Raw genomic sequence first — 17,237 nt, 5'->3', positions numbered from 1 at the left:
GTGGTGGCTATACCCTTTGAAATGTGTCATCTGGCATAGTGCTACTAAAGTATGGTCATTGAACTAACCACTGGTTCACAAACTATTTGTTACTATCTACAAAGATAAGGACCTTGCACCACACATTTAGTATAGCAGACATTTGCTTGGTTTCATGACTTTGTTCAGTATGCTGGTTAACATTGTAGCACAGACTCCCATGTCTTGTGAGGGACTGACGTTTTGAGAAGCAGGTTTGTAATCACTGGTTTTATAGATTTAATATTCCTTTAAGTGGATGTAATATGTTTTAATGTGTTTTTTTTTAATTGCTCATATAGTAAATCATACACTAAACTTCTGTTTCCACTGTTTTCTAGAAACTGGTCTTTAAAAGACTACCAATCCCCACTAAATGTAAAGTGAGTCACTTTTAAAGTTATTTACTCCAGTGTTTTATATTTTTCACTGTACTACACAGCTCTTCATCTTATTTAATGCCTTTTTGCCCCTAAAAAAATATAAGTTCTTTCTATGGGAAGAACATGACTGCTGTTTTCTATTTTACTTACAGTTAACTGGTAAGGAATACGTTTTTCAGTTTTTGCATTACTTTGTTTTAGGCATAGTTTTTGTTTACAGCATAGTTTATTGTACTTGGTTTTGGCTTTCTGTTCTAACCTGAGAGTCTTAGGAGTTTATTATTTACATTTATTTCACATTTCTTTTATATTATTACACTTTTATTCTTCCTTTTTCGCCTCCTTTGACCACCTGATTTTATGTGATTATATTATTCTTAAAAATGTTTGTAGTGTTTGGATCTCCCTGATGGTGCGGGGATTAAAGTCTCAGCGCTATCAAGCTATTGCCAGCCACTGTGGCATGTGTTTGATACCTGAATAGGGAGCTAACCCATATGGCATAGCAGACCTTTCCTGTCTCACCCACTGCTCTCCTCAGCAGTGTATTTCAGTAGATCTGCCTGTTCTGCCCCCACTCTGTCTCTGGTGAATCCTTGCATCTCTGGCCAGCTCTTGTATTCATAAATAAATCTTTGAAAAAAAAAGTTTGTAGGCCTCCCTGGTGGCGCAGCGGTTGAGCGCTGGGTTGCGAAGCTGCCCGCAGCCTCTGCAGCGCTGGTTCGATCCCCGGCCACCAGGTGAGGGTCCCACATGGTGCACAGACCTCTCCTGCTGCCCGCTGCTCCCCTCAGCAGTGTATTTTGTCACTCTGCCTGTTCTGCTCTCCGCTCTGGCTCTTAGTGAATTCTCTCACTCTCCCGCGCTTCTGACTGTACCCAGTGCTTGTGTCAATAAATAAAATTTTTAAAAAAGTTTGTAGTGTTTATTTTCTTTTATATATATATACTTAACCTCTGCTGCTTTATTTAGCAGCAGATGAAATCTTTTGACCCTGTGTATAAAAGATGAGAAAATAAATACCTCACTACCTCTTTCCTGTTTCCCCTCCTGAATTTTAATTATGTATACATTATAATGGTTTATAAACATTTACCTTCTGTTAGGTAGCCACAGTTCATAGATTTTTTTTTTCCCATTAGGCAGTTTCTCACAGACTGTGGGAACTATGTGAGTTCTTGTATGCTCAAAAACTTACCTGTTACATTTCATTATACTTGAAGTACAATTTTTTATTCCCCCCCCCCCGAGGGTTTTGTAGTCAGTCTTCTTTTTTATATTCTACTATTAAATAGTGCTGTGTTTGCTTCGGCAGCACATATACTACTATTAAATAGTGCTGTGTAGAAGTCTGAAGCCATTCCCTGTTGCCTTTCCTCTCCCCGATAGGTGAGTTAATTTTTTTGCTAAGAGATGAAAAGAGGTTTTTTCCTCTTAATTCTTAGTCTAGTAACTTTTCTAGTATGGAAAGTATATGTTGGTGTTGTTAATTCTGTATCAGTTTTTCTAGGAACACTAAGTCTCCTGGCTTTGTCTTGACTTATTTATTTGAATATTCCTTTTTGTTCTACTCTTCTTGGATCTCTTATTCAGGAACACCATTTATTTGCTCAATTATCTGCCTCTCCATTATTTATTATTTTTTCCCTAATTAAAAAACTTGTTGGACCTCCCTGGTGGTGCAGCAGGTTGAGCGCCACGCTTTGGAGCTGTCTGCAGCCTGTGCAGCACCGGATCGGTTCCCGGCCAGCCAGGGAGAAACCCACATGGTATGGCAGACCTCTCATGCCTCTCCTGCTGCTCCCCTCAGCAGTGTCTTCAGTCCGTCTACCTGTTTTGCTCCCCACTCTGTCTCTGGTGAATTCTCTCACCTTCCCACGCCTCTGATCTGTATCCCAGTTCTTGTATAAATAAATAAATCTTAAAAAAAAAAAAAAGCTTGTTTATATCTATTTCATCTGTTTGTTGAGGTATAGTTCACATATATAAGATCCTGGAGGGGCATGGGGCAGCAGTAAGGGAAAAAAAAATTTTAAATGCATAAAAAAATTAGCCCTTTGTGTAATTCAGTGGTTTTTAGTACTGTCAACAATATTGTGTAATCATCACCATTATCTCATTCCTGAGTTTCATTTCATTTTGCATGCTTTTTAAAAAGATTCTATTTATTGGGCCTCCCCGGTGGCGCAGCGGTTGAGCGCTGGGTTGCGAAGCTGCCCGCAGCCTCTGCAGCGCCGGTTCGATCCCCGGCTGCTCCCCAGCCACCAGAGGAGGGTCCCACATGGCGCGCAGACCTCTCCTGCCGCCCGCTGCTCCCCTCAGCAGTGTACTTCGGTCCTTCTGCCTGCTCTGCTCCCCGCTCTGGCTCTGGTGAATTCGCTCACCCTCCCGCGCTTCTGACTGTACCCAGTGCTTGTATAAATTTAAAAAAAAAAAAAAAAAAAAAACCTTAAATAAATAAATAAACAAATGATCTTTAAAAAAAAAAGATTTTATTTATTTATGCATGCAAGAGTTGGGGTACAGGTCAGAGATGCGGGGGTGAGAGGATTCACCAGAGACAGAATGGGGAACAGAACAGGCAGACTGACTGAAATACACTGCTGAGGGGAGCAGCGGGTGAGACAGGAGAGGTCTGCTGCGCCATGTGGGTTGCTCCCTAGCCGGCCGGGGATCGAACTCGTGCTGCAGAGGCTGCAGCTTGCTTCATAGTGTGGTGCTCAACCCCTTGCACCACTAGGGAGGCCTCTTTAAAAAAAAAAAAAAAGATTTATTTACACATATAAGAACTGGGGTATAGTCCACAAGTGTGTCGGGGGAAAGGGGAGCAATCAGAGAGTCAGTAGAGGTCTGCAGCGCCATGTAGGTAGCTGCCTGGCTGGGGATTGAACTTCTGCTTCTGGCTGGGGATAGATTCATAGGTTGCGTCTTACCCCTCACAGATACATAGGTTGCATCTTACCCCTTGCGCCACCAGGGAGACCCTTGCATGCTTTTTTTAAAGTCTTGTTTTCATTGTCTAGTTTTGTCATTCTTAGTATCACTGAAGCATATGATGTCAGTTTGTTAACTTTGATCATTCAGTGAGTGGTTAAGGTGGTATCTATCAAATGTCTTTTTTTACTGTTTTTTTTTCCTTTATAATTGATACCTTGTAGAGAAATACTTTGTGACTATGTAAATAACCTGTTTCTTATCAAACTTTCACCCACTACTTTCAGCATTTATGATTTTTTTTTTAAGATTTATTTATACAAGCACTGGGTACAGTCAGAGGTGCGGGAGGGTGAGAGAATTCACCAGAGTCAGAGTGGGGAGCTGAACAGGCAGACTGACGAAATACACTGCTGAGGGAGCAGTGGGCGAGACAGGAGAGGTCTGTCGCGCCATGTGGGACCCTCACTGGCAGCCGGGGATTGAACCGGCGCTCCAGAGGCTGTCGGCAGCTTTGCAGCCCAGTGCTCAACTGCTGCACCACCAAGGGAGGCCCAGCATTTATGATTCTTAAATTGAAACAATTATGAGCATGATGATTGCCACTTATAATTTCCTTAGTCACTTCTACATTTGTCATTCTAAATAATGACATTTATTTATTTAAGTATGGACTCATATATTGTTCTTTTATTCTATGGACTATAATCCCTTGCTAATATATATTTTTAAAGATATATTTTATTTATGCATACAAGAGCTGGGGTACAGGCCAGCGATGTGGGGGGTGAGAGGACTCACCAGAGACAGAGTGGGGAACATAACAGGCAGACTGACTGAAATACACTGCCGAGGGGAGCAGCGGGCGAGACGGGAGAGGTCTGCTGTGCCTTGTGGGTTTCTCCCTGGCCGGCTGGGGATCAAACTTGTGCTACAGAGGCTGCGGATTGCTTCATAGTGCGGTGCTTAACACCTTGTGCCACCGGAGAGGCCCACTAATATTCTTCATTCAAATTGTCCCAGGTTTATCCAACAGGAGCCTCTTTAAACTGGTCTGTGTGCTTTTGACTTGTCCTCATCTTTCTTTGAGAATGTCTAATTTTCTGATATAACAAAATGTTCCAGGCTCATCTTGTACTTTCCCTTTTCTAAGCTGGAATAGCCATTTATCCAAGGATAAATCCCAATTTATTCCTTTTAGTGAAGAGTAATGTTTGGAAACCAAAATCTGGAACATTAGGTATGCTTATTGCTATGAGAATATCATTGCTTCTAAGCGCTTATTCTGTCTCCCAGATTCATTCTCTTTCTGTGTACTGTATGTCTAAGCTTTGCTCTTTTTTTTTTAAAGATTTATTTATACAAGATTGATTGATTGATTTATACAAGCACTGGGTACAGTCAGAAGCACAGGAGGGTGAGAGAATTCACCAGAGCCAGAGTAGGGAGCAGAGCAGGCAGAAGGACCGAAGTACACTGCTGAGGGGAGCAGCGGGCGGCAGGAGAGGTCTGCGCGCCATGTGGGACCCTCCTCCAGTGGCCAGGGAGCAGCCAGGGATCAAACCGGCGCTGCAAAGGCTGTGGGCAGCTTCGCAACCCAGCGCTCAACCGCTGCGCCACCGGGGAGGCCCTAAGCTTTGCTCTTAATCTCCTCTACTTTTCCCCTATAAATTAACTCCCAACGCATTCTTACTGGTCATAAGAAACAGTTATATTCAAGTATAGAGTGCAGTTTTTGTGTAGACAACAACATTCATATTCCTGAAAAGCTAATTCAGCCCATCAGGACTCTTCACAATTACTATTAAAGTTGTGTTTTTCTAAACAATTTTTTTAAACAGGGTCATGTCATCTAGCCTGGTTGTATATTTCTTAATGTGTATCCAATGTTTGCTTAAGTAGCAGAAGAATAAAGAATTAGTTAAGGGTTAAGACGGGAGGATAATGGAAATGTTTGCTGTTGTTTGGTTATTCAGTCTTCAGATTATTGTGTTCAGTTCCTTAATTTCATAGATTGAGAAGCAGATCTAAGAACTAAAATAACTTAAGTCCATGGCTAGTTGATTGCAGACTCAAGGTTAGAGTCTGGGTTTCTGAACTCTCTTATTGGGTAATGGAGGAGTTGGATCCATGATATCTCCCTGAAGTTTCCATGATAGCCAGGTGGAGAGCATGTTCTTCTTCTGTCTTGGAAACACTAGCATCTGGGCATTGAGATTTTCAAAATCATGGTTGTTCATTTGATGACCAGAAAGGGAACAGAAAAGAAGATGGGGCAGATCAGAAGTTGTTTAAGGATAGCCAGCTCTGTGATTGTATAACTTTGGACCAGAATTCTGAGCAATTTCAAAGCTCTTCTTTATCTTTTATAGTCTAGTCCCATCTACTGTTTTATCCACTTTTTTCATTACCCCTATTATGAATATTACTGGTTGGGTTTCTTTTTAAGGTTTTCAGTTTAGCAGCATTTTAACATCAAAATAATTATATTAGTGGCGCAGCGGTTGAGCGCTGGGTTGCAAAGCTGCCCGCAGCTTCTGCAGCACTGGTTTGATCCCCGGCTGTCCCCCGGCCACCAGAGGAGGGTCCCACATGGCGCACAGACCTCTCCTGCCGCCCGCTGCTCCCCTCAGCAGTGTGCTTGGGTCATTCTGCCTGCTCTGCTCCCCTCTCTGGCTCTGGTGAATTCTCTCACCCTCCCGAGCTGCTGACTGTACCAAGTGCTTGTATAAATAAATAAATAAATCTTTAAAAAAATTATTAGCACAAGTTTCTTAAGAATTTAAATATCAATATATCATACAATATATTCCTAGCTTTCTATCCAAGAGAAACAAAAACATCCATACGAAAGACACTTAAGACTATTTATACCAGTATTGTTCACAGTAGCCAAATAGTAGGTGTAATCTAAATGTCCATCAAGTGGTTTGGATAAACAAACCACACATGTGGTTATCTATACAAATAATAAACTACAATGTGGTAATCCATACAATGAAATATTATTTAGCTATAAAAAGAAATGTAGTACTAATACCTGCTACCCTGCTGATAAACCTCATGTATATTGTGCTACGTGAAAGAATACAGACACAAAGACCACATGTATTAGATAATTTCAATTATGTGAAATCTCCACAGAGGCAAATCCATGGAGACAGAAAAGTACCTTAGTGGTTGGCTAGAGCTGAGGGTCAAAGATGAATGAATTACAAGTGTGCATGAGCTTTCTTTTTGGGGATGATAGAAGTATTCAGAAATTGAATTATAGTGATGGTATGGTTGTACAATACTAAACACTAATAACTATTGAATTGTATACTTACAGGTGAATGTTCTATGTTTTTAAAATTTATTACACGCGAGGCTCCTTGGTGGTGCAAGGGTTTAAGTCTCAGCATTATCAAGCTGTCACCAACCACTGTAGCATGAGTTCAATATCTGGCCAGGGAGCTAACCCACATGGCAAAGCAGACCTCTCCTATCTTGCCCACTGCTCTCCTCAGTAGTGTGTTTCGGTAGATCTGCCTGTCCTGCTCCCCACTCTGTCTCTGGTGAATCCTGTCAACCCTCCCCCCACACCTCTGGCCTACACCCCAGTTCTTGTATGTACAAATAAATAAAAATAAATCTTTAAAAATTAAAAATAAAATTCATTACACGTGAATTTTATCAATGTAAATTATGCCCCATCAAACTGCTAAAAATCCTTATACTTTAAATTTGATTCTGTAATGTTACATTATCTTATCCTATTTTCTTTATTAAGCATTTTTACTGTACTTTCTACTTTTAAGTATTATTAAAGAATGCTAATGTCAAATGATGTTAATCATAATATATAGTAAAAATAGCCAGCATTTGTAAAATAGTTACTATGTACTAGATATTATTCTAATTACTTTTCACGGATTATCTCACAATAGGACTGTGATACAGAAACTGTCATCCCTATTCTGCAGCTGAGGAAGCAGTTACAGAGGTTATTTAATTTGCCCAGAGTCACATAACTAAATTAGGAGACAATCAAACAGTAATTGGACCAGAGACATTCTTGTCCTTTCTGTTCCATACTTAAATCATCTACTAAATGTTTTGATGGAAACTCAACACTGCCTCAAATGTACTGTTACTATGTTTAACATCTTTCTATATATGCAAATGCTTTACCTAATTCTCTATGTGTGATTTCCTAGAAAAATAAAATGAATGTATGGTATTGCCTAATTGCCGTACAGCATAGCAAGTCTTACTAATTGGTTTTACTTCTTTTTTTTTTTCCACCCCCAGTCTTAATTTTAAAGACCCTGAAGCAGTGAGAGCTCTAACTTGTACTCTCCTAAGGGAAGATTTTGGACTTTCAATTGATATTCCGTTGGAGAGGCTAATTCCCACAGTTCCCTTGAGACTCAACTATATTCATTGGGTAGAAGATCTGATAGGTCATCAAGACTCTGACAAAAGTACTCTCCGAAGAGGAATTGACATAGGTATTTGGTTTTAAATTCTCTTTAGGCTAAAAATAAATTTCATAAATTTTACAAGGTCAAATTCATTGTAAACATCTCTTCTGGGTATTTGTTGTATGAAAGAAATTGGTTACAGATATTACTGTTCTTATGTGCTATACCTGACCTTTTCTGTCATTGATTTCTCTTGAGAAGGGATTGCAGAATCACACAAGAAGCAAAGGGTTAAGAGAAGTACAGAATGAAAGTGAGGCTCTTATTTACTTTGTTTTTCAGATTACCATGTTGATAATCTTTTCCTAGTGGGTATTATTTTTACTCTGATTAATTTTATTAGTATAGTACCATAGTCCACATTGAGTTTTTTTGGTGATAGTCATTTAATAAAAGATCACATGGGCCCTGAATACTTTGAGGAGTCTCCTGGATGATTATTTGTAGAAGGTATTTAATCCAAAATTAAACGAAAGAAGTCATTGCATTAAAATAATGATCTTTAATGCAAATGGTCAACAGGCATATGAAAAAATGTTCAACATCGGGCCTCCCCGGTGGCGCAGCGGTAGAGCGCTGGGTTGCGAAGCTGCCCGCGGCCTCTGTGGCGCCGGTTCTATCCCCGGCTGCTCCCCGGCCACCGGAGGAGGGTCCCACATGGCGCGCAGACCTCTCCTGCCGCCCGCTGCTCCCCTCAGCAGTGTGCTTCGGTCCTTCTGCCTGCTCTGCTCCCCGCTCTGGCTCTGGTGAATTCTTTCACCCTCCCGCGCTTCTGACTGTACCCAGTGCATGCATAAACAAACAAAAAAAAACAAACAAACAAACAAATAAATAAATAAAAACATGCCTCTATTAAAAAAAAATGTTCAACATCACTTGTAATCAGGGAAATGCAAATCAAAACTACAATGATATGATACATCTTACACCAGTGAGAATGGTACATATTAAAAAAACTAGCAACAACAAATGTTGGTGAACTCTCCTGCACTGCTGGTGGGAGTGCAAACTGGTCCAGCCACTATGGAAAGCTGTGTGAAGATTACTCAACCTGCTAAAGATGGAGCTTCCATATGATCCCGCAATTTCACTCCTAGGTATTTACCCAAAGAACACAAACATTAATTCAAAAGGGCACCCGCACCCCTATGTTTACAGCAGCACTATTTACAATAGCTAAGCTATGGAAACAACCCAAATGCCCAAAAATAAATGACTGGATCTAGAAGATGTGGTATATATACACAATGGAATGTTACTCAGCAATCAAAAAAGATAAACTCATGTGATTTGCAGCAACATGGATGGAGCTGGAAGGGATCATGCTCAGCGAAATAAGCCAGAAAAAAAAGAAAAATACCAGATGGTCTCACTCATAACAGGATTTTAGAAAACCTAAATAAGGGACCAGGAAAAGAACTAATTATAATAAAGTAAAAATGAAAATCAACAAACAACTATAAACCAGAGATACACTGGGGGAGGGACGGGGGAGGGAGTAGGATCAAAACAAGGGTGGTGGGAATTGTATGGGACTATAACCAAGATGAAAATGCATACATTGTGCAAAAATGAAAAGTGATGTAAAAAATATATAAAATTAAATAATAAAAATAAAAAAAATAAATAAGGAGGGATTGGAAAAAAAATAATGTTCTCTTAATTGTAAACTTCTATAATGGAAAAGACTCCATATTGGTTCATTTGAGAGAGAGTAAGTCACAGATATAGAAGGAAATGAAGCCAGGGTATGTTTTATAATTACAAATATAAGCCTAGGTTTTCGTTTAATAGGGTTAAAACAGTTTTTCAATCTTTTGGTCTTTACTAGTCCTTTATGGAGGGCAGGGGAAAGCTCTGAGTCTTTTTTTTCCCAGAGATTTGTTTATTTATGCATCCAAGAACTGGGGTACAGGCCAGAGGTGTGGGGGGGGAGAGACAGTCGGGAACAGAACAGGCAGACTACTGAAGTACACTGCTGAGGGGAGCAGCGAGACTGGAGAGTTCTGCTGCGCCATGTGGGTTGCTCCCTGGCCGGCTGGGGATCGAACTCCTGCTGCAGAGGCTGTGATAGCTTCATAGGTTGCGTCCTAACCCCTTGTGCCACCAGGGAGGCCCTCTTTGAGTCTATTTCTAAGTACCATTATTAGGAAACAAAATCTCTAGATAAGTAGAATTTTAACTTTTACATTTGCGTGCAGTTTTAGTCCTCATTGTATTATCTTTTCAGTAGTATTTATTGATCCCTTTCTTTTTCCTCTAGGCACTCTTTTGTTTCCATGATAACAGATTCCTCTGGTATTCCTTTATCATTTCTAGTGCCTCTTTTTCCCCTTTTCGACTTATTATTTCTGTATGTGGCCATTGGAACAACATTGAGAATCTGTAAAGTGTAGTCTTTAGACCCTTTCTTATTTAACTCCCTACTTTTAGGCAATTTCATCCACATCTATGACTATTTTCCACCTGCAATCAAATACTACACACTTATTTAATCTTTTACTTCAGATTATTTTTCTTTAGTTCTAGTCCCATATGTATAGAAATTTGGCTATCTAAAAAACATCTCACGGGCCTCCCCAGTGGTGCAGAGGTTGAGCACTGGGTTGCGAAGCTGCCCACAGCTTCTGCAACACCGATTCAATCCCCAGCCTCCGGGCGAGGGTCCCACATGGCGTGCAGACTCTCCTGCCACTTGCTGCTCCCCTCAGCAGTGTACTTCGTCAGTCTGCCTGCTCTGCTTTGCTCTCCGCTCTGCCTCTGGTGAATTCTCTCACCCTCCCGTGCTTCTGACTGTACCCAGTACTTGTATAAGTAAAATCTTAAAAAAAAAAAAAAAAATTAAAAAAAAAATCTCACACTTTGCCAGATCTAAGTCCAGTTTCATCACCTTTCTTCCTAATTTTGGTTCTCTTCCTTTGTTACTTATTTCAGTAAAGCTACCACAGGCCACTCTGTCATTTTTGATAATTACTTCTCCCCATTCTCACTGAGAAGGTCTATTACCATTTCCCGTTGATTTTTCTCTCTCAAATATTTCTTAAGCCATCTACTTCTCTCCATTGCCACTGTCACCATCTCAGTCCAAGTCACTATCATCTCTCCTGGTCTACAGAATAGCTTCTCAGCTACTCTGTTCTAATCCACTCTATTGCTTTTGTTCCATTTTCTAGAAGGTGTATATATAAGTCCATTTCTGATAGCATCTTTACTATAATGATTTATTTGTTCTACAACAAAAGCCAAAACCTTCACTTGGCCAAATAGAATTTCCATTGTCTGATCCCTGCCCTCTTCTCTAGGTATCTTTTTTTTTTTTTTTTAAAGATTTATTTATTTATTTATTTATACAAGCACTGGGTACAGTCAGAATCGCGGGAGGATGAGAGAATTTACCAGAGCCAGAGCCAGAGCGGGGAGCAGAACTGGCAGAAGGACCAAAGTACACTGCTGAGGGGAGCAGCGGGCGGCAGGAGAGGTCTGCACACCATGTGGGACCCTTGCCGGTGGCCGGGGATCGAACTGGAGCTGTAGAGGCTGCTGGCAGCTTCGCAGCCCAGCGCTCAACCGCTGCGCCACCAGGGGAGGCCCTTCTCTAGGTATCTTTAAGCTTCATCTTATGTGCTTCTCTTCCTTGTTTTCTGTACTTATCTTCAGTTCTAATCACGTATCTTGATTCCAGACCTTTGTACATGTTCCCTCTGCCTTGAACTTTACTATTTTCATCTTTCTCACTTATACTGTAATTATCAGCACTATTCTTATTTTCTCAAGAAAGCTTTTTTTTTCTTGAGAGATTAAGTTCCTTTTCTTGTGAACTTTAGAAAGCCATATTTCTTACTTCATGTCATTTTTTTTTTTTTAAGTTTATAACCACACATTCACTCTTCTGGGTGATTTAATGAATTTCTCTGCCACTAGAGTGCAAAGTACAGAACGTGTAACTTTTTTGTTTACTATACTATCCCAAGACCTAGCAAAGTTTCAGGCACATGGATGTTCAATAAAAAATTTGTTGAATGTTGATAGATACATACATCATTATTTCAGCATTCACAATTCATACATCATTATTTCAGCATTCACAATTCTGAACACCCCCATATGAGCTAAAGACAATGTACAAATAATGGGGCTTAAAAGCTTTTGCCTTTTTATGTTCATGGCAGAAGATTGACTGATTGATGGGTTATATAAAAAAGCTTGAGAATCTAGTTAGTGCTAATTTATTTTAATTATGCCCCACACCTTCTAAAATAACACTTGGGGATATAGGAGGTTAATGGATTTTAGCTCTTCACAAGGGGCATTCTTGCTGAAATCACATTCATTCTAATTAGGGTTTTATATAAATTCTTCCCCCAGACTCCATCAGTTTGCTCTAATTCTATGATTATACTCTTTCCATTTTTATTTATCATTTCAAAGATTATTACCCACTTAAAAATATCATTCAACTTTCTGAGGGGATTAGGTTGTTAGAATGTAAAGGTCATAAGAATTGAGAAATTTGATTTTCTTGCAGAAATACACTGGAGCTACCTAATCTTTGTGCATCTGAAGGAAAGTGTACTTTTTTCATTTTAAGTGAAATTGAAGTATGGAGAGAGAGAGACACATGAGAATCAAGAAGGGCCTGGTGTCTGGTCCAGATTTTTTTTCCCCACAGGACTGAAAATACTACTTAAATTTTCTTATTTTGAATAACTCTCATTTACCAAAATAACTAGCAGGGACTAAATAATTGTGACTTCTGAGAGGAGTTTGAGTACCCTTCCCTCATCACCCCACACATCCCCAAGGAGCTTTTGTCTAGCAGCATCATGGCCAAGATGCTGTTAGGTAAAAACATTGATAGGAAAGGTAACAATTACCATGACTGTCAGGAAGCTTAAATGTTCTGGTCATCAGTTGTTGTGTCTTTTTCTAGCCTAATTAATAATACTTGATAAGCAAGTAGTAAAATGATCCTGGGTTTTCTCTGGGTTAGAAGTATCTCTAGCCTTCATCTCTTCCTGCCAGATCCTTAGAAGGCTAGACTGGCACCAAGATGTGGTCAAGGGAAAGCTGGCCTGGAGTGCCTGGCACAGGGTGGCTGTTACAGGCCTTTGGGAGAAACACTGCCTTTTTTTCTCTTGACTGTGCTCTTTCAGATCTTTTTGACAAGGATTAGTCAGTAGTCATGAAAGCACCAATTGTGATTATTGTATAGGTTAGGACTAAATCCTAGTTGTCAAAAAAGTGATTTTTGCCTAGAGCATCTACCTCTGAATGTCTTCCTTGATACTATGGTACGGTAAGCCTGTGACTGGTGTTTTAGATCAAGTATCTTTCCATGTCTCTCCACATACTGGGTTGTTGGAAAAGTCATGATGCATTTTTTCTGTTTTTCAAAGAAAAGCTACGTCATGACTTTTCCGACAACCTGGCATATCCATATATATGTATATATAAGAAATGAATTCTCTCTTTCATATTTTTAAAAGCCTGATTTCAAGTACCAAATTGCAGATATGTGGGGAATTGGGTATTTTAATATGAAAATTTTATGTCCTATGTATTTCTGCTTTTGCTGAATGGGATGGTATGTTGATCTACTTGAAGATTATTATTGTGGTGTTTTAACACATAGCATTGATTTATATTAAGAGAATCATTTTTTTTGGTAAAACCTCAAAAATTTTATGTAAAGTAAATTGAGTTTTAACAATTTTCAGGTAATCAGTCCTATATTAGTTGATCACCAGTCAGTTATACACACTTCATTTTGCCAATAACATAGAAAAGGAGAGGACAACAAGGTTTTATCCTCTAGGAAAATTGTATCTAATTATAATATAAGACTAACATGCTTGAAATGATTCAAGAATCTAGTAGCTACAGTGTATGTACATAATCAGCTGGTGTTTTAAACTGTTGAAATTATAGGAATTGTAAGAGAAGAGAGGAATGGTATTTTTGTTTTTCATTCTCATCTCTTATTCAGGAGTATGCAATCTGTTCTGAATTTTCATTTTACTAGGTACTGGAGCATCCTGCATCTATCCTTTACTTGGAACAACCTTAAATGGCTGGTATTTTCTTGCTACTGAAGTAGATGATATGTGCTTCAACTATGCAAAGAAAAATGTGGAGCAGAATAACTTATCTGATCTCATAAAAGGTTAGCTTTACAAAATAAATATCCCTTTCAAGCTTTGCTTATTAAACCATCTTTCTGATTTAGTATATCTTGTTATCTTTTGCTTTAATATACAAACTTTGTTAATTTAAAAAATCTGGTATGTTGGGTTTGCTGAAATATGGTTAATACAGTCGATATTTATAATTTGTGGATCTGTATTTATGAATTTGTCTGCTTGCTAAAATTTGCCTATTCAGGTTTATTTTTAACTCCAAAATCAGTACTCTGTATTGTTAATGTGTTTTTTAGTTAATCAACTCTTATATTGCTAATCACTTTAAAAATCTTGCAGCTTTAAACAATATCTTAAAAGAGTTTTTGTGAGTCAGGAATTTGGGTGTGAACCTGCTGTAAACCTGATTCACTTTTTTTTTTTTTTTTTTAAGATTTATTTATTTATGCATACAAGACTGGGGTACAGGCCAGAGGTATGTGGTGTGAGAGGATTCACCAGAGACAGAGTGGGTGCAGAACAGGCAGATTGACTTGAAATACACTGCTGATGGGAGCAGCGGGTGAGTCAGGAGAGGTCTGCTGCACCATGTGAGTTGCTCCCTGGCCAGGGATCGAACTGATGCTGCAGTGGCTGTGGATAGCTTCATAGGTTGCGTCTTAACCCCCTGTGCCACCAGGGAGGCCCTGATTCAGTCTTTTATAAGGTTGCTGTCATCTGAATGATAGAATAGATTTGCTTCCAAGATGGTGTACTTAATGACTGTTAATAGGAAATAGTTCATTGCCATGTGTTTTTCTCCACAACGCTGCTTGAGCATCCTTACAGCATGTCAACTGGCTTCTCCTTGAACTGGTAATTGACGAGGTAAGGGGAAAGAGGAAGCCATATCACCTTTTATAACCTAGGACACCCTGTCATTTCCATCATATTCTATTTGATAAAAGTGAGTCACTGAGTGTAACCTATATTCAAGGAGAGGAAATTAAACTCCACCTCTTGAGGGCCTCCTTGGTGGTGTAGGGGTTAAGTCAGTGCTATCAAGCTATCACGCTGTGGCCTAAGTTCCATCCCTGGCAAGGCAACCAACCCATATATGGCATAGCAGATGTCTCTTGTCTCATCTGTTGCTCCCCAAAGCAGTGTATTTCAGTCAATCCACCTGTTCTGCTCCCCCCTCTGTCTCTGGTGAATTCTTTCACTCCCCACCTCCCTGGCCTACACCCCAGTTCTTCTGTGCATAAATAAATAAATCTTAAAAAAATAAACAACTCTACCTCTTGAAATGACTGATGTGACAGAATTGATGGATCTATTTGAAAACTGCCACAGCTTTACTGTTAGTTCAGTTACTGTTTTTTCTCCTAGTGGTGAAAGTACCACAGAAGACACTCCTGATGGATGCTCTTAAAGAAGAATCTGAGATAATCTATGACTTTTGTATGTGTAACCCTCCCTTTTTTGCGAATCAGTTGGAAGCCAAGGTAAAATTATCTTTTGCTTTAAAGTAATTGAATATTTAAGTTTGCAAAGATAAGAGAGAAGAGTACTTTCATTTTGGAAGTTGTATCAATTAGGATGCTTCTGATATGAAGTTAATCTTTGAGTGGAATATTTTCTGTGCATGATACCAAGTCAGAAGGCATAATGAAAATGTGATAGACATTTTTAAGCTACACTATACAAAAAGTGCAAATTTTGTATGTTTAATCACAAAAACGGTAGGTAAAAAATCCTGGAAAGGAATATTTACATGAAGTCAGTTGTTTAAAATATAATATTACAGTGGTTATATGATTTTTAAATCCTAAATCCAGCATAATATTTGTAAACTTAAACCTAAGTGTTCTTACTTAAAACTAGATTACAGTCAAAAACTTGGTTAAAATTTAAGGTATAAAAACTTTTCATCAGCTTTTTGTTGTTGCTGTTCAGGGAGTAAACTCTCGAAATCCTCGAAGACCTCCACCTAGTTCTGTAAATACGGGCGGTATCACAGAGATCATGGCAGAAGGAGGTGAATTAGAATTTGTTAAAAGGATCATCCATGACAGTTTACAACTTAAAAAAAGACTCAGGTAAGTTGGTCATTACAGCATGGGAATATTTCCCCCCTTTGTAAATCCAAGACGAACCCATGTCACTTAGAAGAAATGTAGTCATGATGGTTTGAGAAATAAATAGATAAAAATAAAAAGACCTTATAGTTGGCTATAGATGACCCTGTTTCTGAGCATGGTCTCATGCCTTTAATTGGTTTGTGTTTCCAGTAATCATCTATACTACATGGAAGGAAAGGAGGAAAATACCTTATGATTGTATTGCTCATTTTTGAATGGTACTGTGATGGAGTAAAACTGATTCAGATGTGGCTTTTGATTAGGAAACAGATGGATTCAGATCTGTCCCATGAACCAGAATAAATTTGTTGCCTAACCCTTGAAGCAATTTGTGTTCTTGGAATCAATTTCCCAAACAATGACAGATGTGGGGGCTAGTGAGCTGTCAAGAACTTAATGAAGGGAAACTTAGCTCACTAACCAGTTCCAGAGGCGAGTTTAGGATATTTCTTTTTATAAGCTAATTATTTTGGATAACACACCTGTCATTGAGCAGCATCTAAGGTACTCAAAAAGAGCTATTTGTCTTGCTTGACTTCTCATCCTGCCAAATGTTGAAATGCTGGATAATGTGGTAGTTCAAAACTAAAAGGACTTTCAACCCTAGCATTTAGCTTTGGGAGATAACACACATAACAAAATTTACCATCTTAAACATTTTTAATGCATACAGTTTAGTAGTGTTAAGTACATTGACATTATTGTGCAGCTAATCTCTAGAACTCTTCTTGTAAAACTAATAATTCTGTAACTGTTAAACAGCAACTCCCCATTCCCCCTCTGCCAGGGAGCCCAACCCCTGACAACCACTATCCTCTGTATGTACTTAACTCTTCTAGGTATCACATAGAAGTGGAATCATACATTATTTGTCCTTTTGTGATTGGTTTCTTTCACTGATTATAATATCCTTGATAGGGCCTCCCCGGTGGCGCAGCGGTTGAGCGCTGGGTTGCGAAGCTGCCCGCGGCCTCTGCGGTGCCGGTTCGATCCCCGGCTGCTCCCCGGCCACCGGAGGAGGGTCCCACATGGCGCGCAGACCTCTCCTGCTGCCCGCTGCTCCCCTCAGCAGTGTGCTTCGGTCCTTCTGCCTGCTCTGCTCCCCGCTCTGGCTCTGGTGAATTCTCTCACCCTCCCGTGCTTCTGACTGTACCCAGTGCATGTGTAAACAAAAAACAA

At 39.4% G+C, this 17,237-nt stretch overlaps 1 protein-coding gene across 1 annotated transcript in view; it reads left to right on the top strand.

Annotated features, from left to right (window-relative positions):
- METTL16 (methyltransferase 16, N6-methyladenosine) overlaps positions 1-17,237 on the top strand; it is a 96,688-nt gene that overhangs the window by 17,418 nt on the left and 62,033 nt on the right. The window contains exons 3-6 of the mRNA XM_037491635.2: positions 7,629-7,828; positions 13,824-13,964; positions 15,307-15,422; positions 15,874-16,016. Coding sequence (XP_037347532.1) covers positions 7,629-7,828; positions 13,824-13,964; positions 15,307-15,422; positions 15,874-16,016 — 600 coding nt within the window. The remainder of the gene's footprint in view (positions 1-7,628; positions 7,829-13,823; positions 13,965-15,306; positions 15,423-15,873; positions 16,017-17,237) is intronic.

This window comes from Talpa occidentalis, unplaced genomic scaffold (assembly GCF_014898055.3).
Source record: "Talpa occidentalis isolate TD23 unplaced genomic scaffold, MPIMG_talOcc4v2.1 talOcc4.7, whole genome shotgun sequence".
NCBI lineage: Eukaryota > Metazoa > Chordata > Mammalia > Eulipotyphla > Talpidae > Talpa > Talpa occidentalis.
The sequence above is the reverse complement of the archived record's forward strand: the minus strand, read 5'-3'. Positions and strand labels throughout refer to the sequence as shown.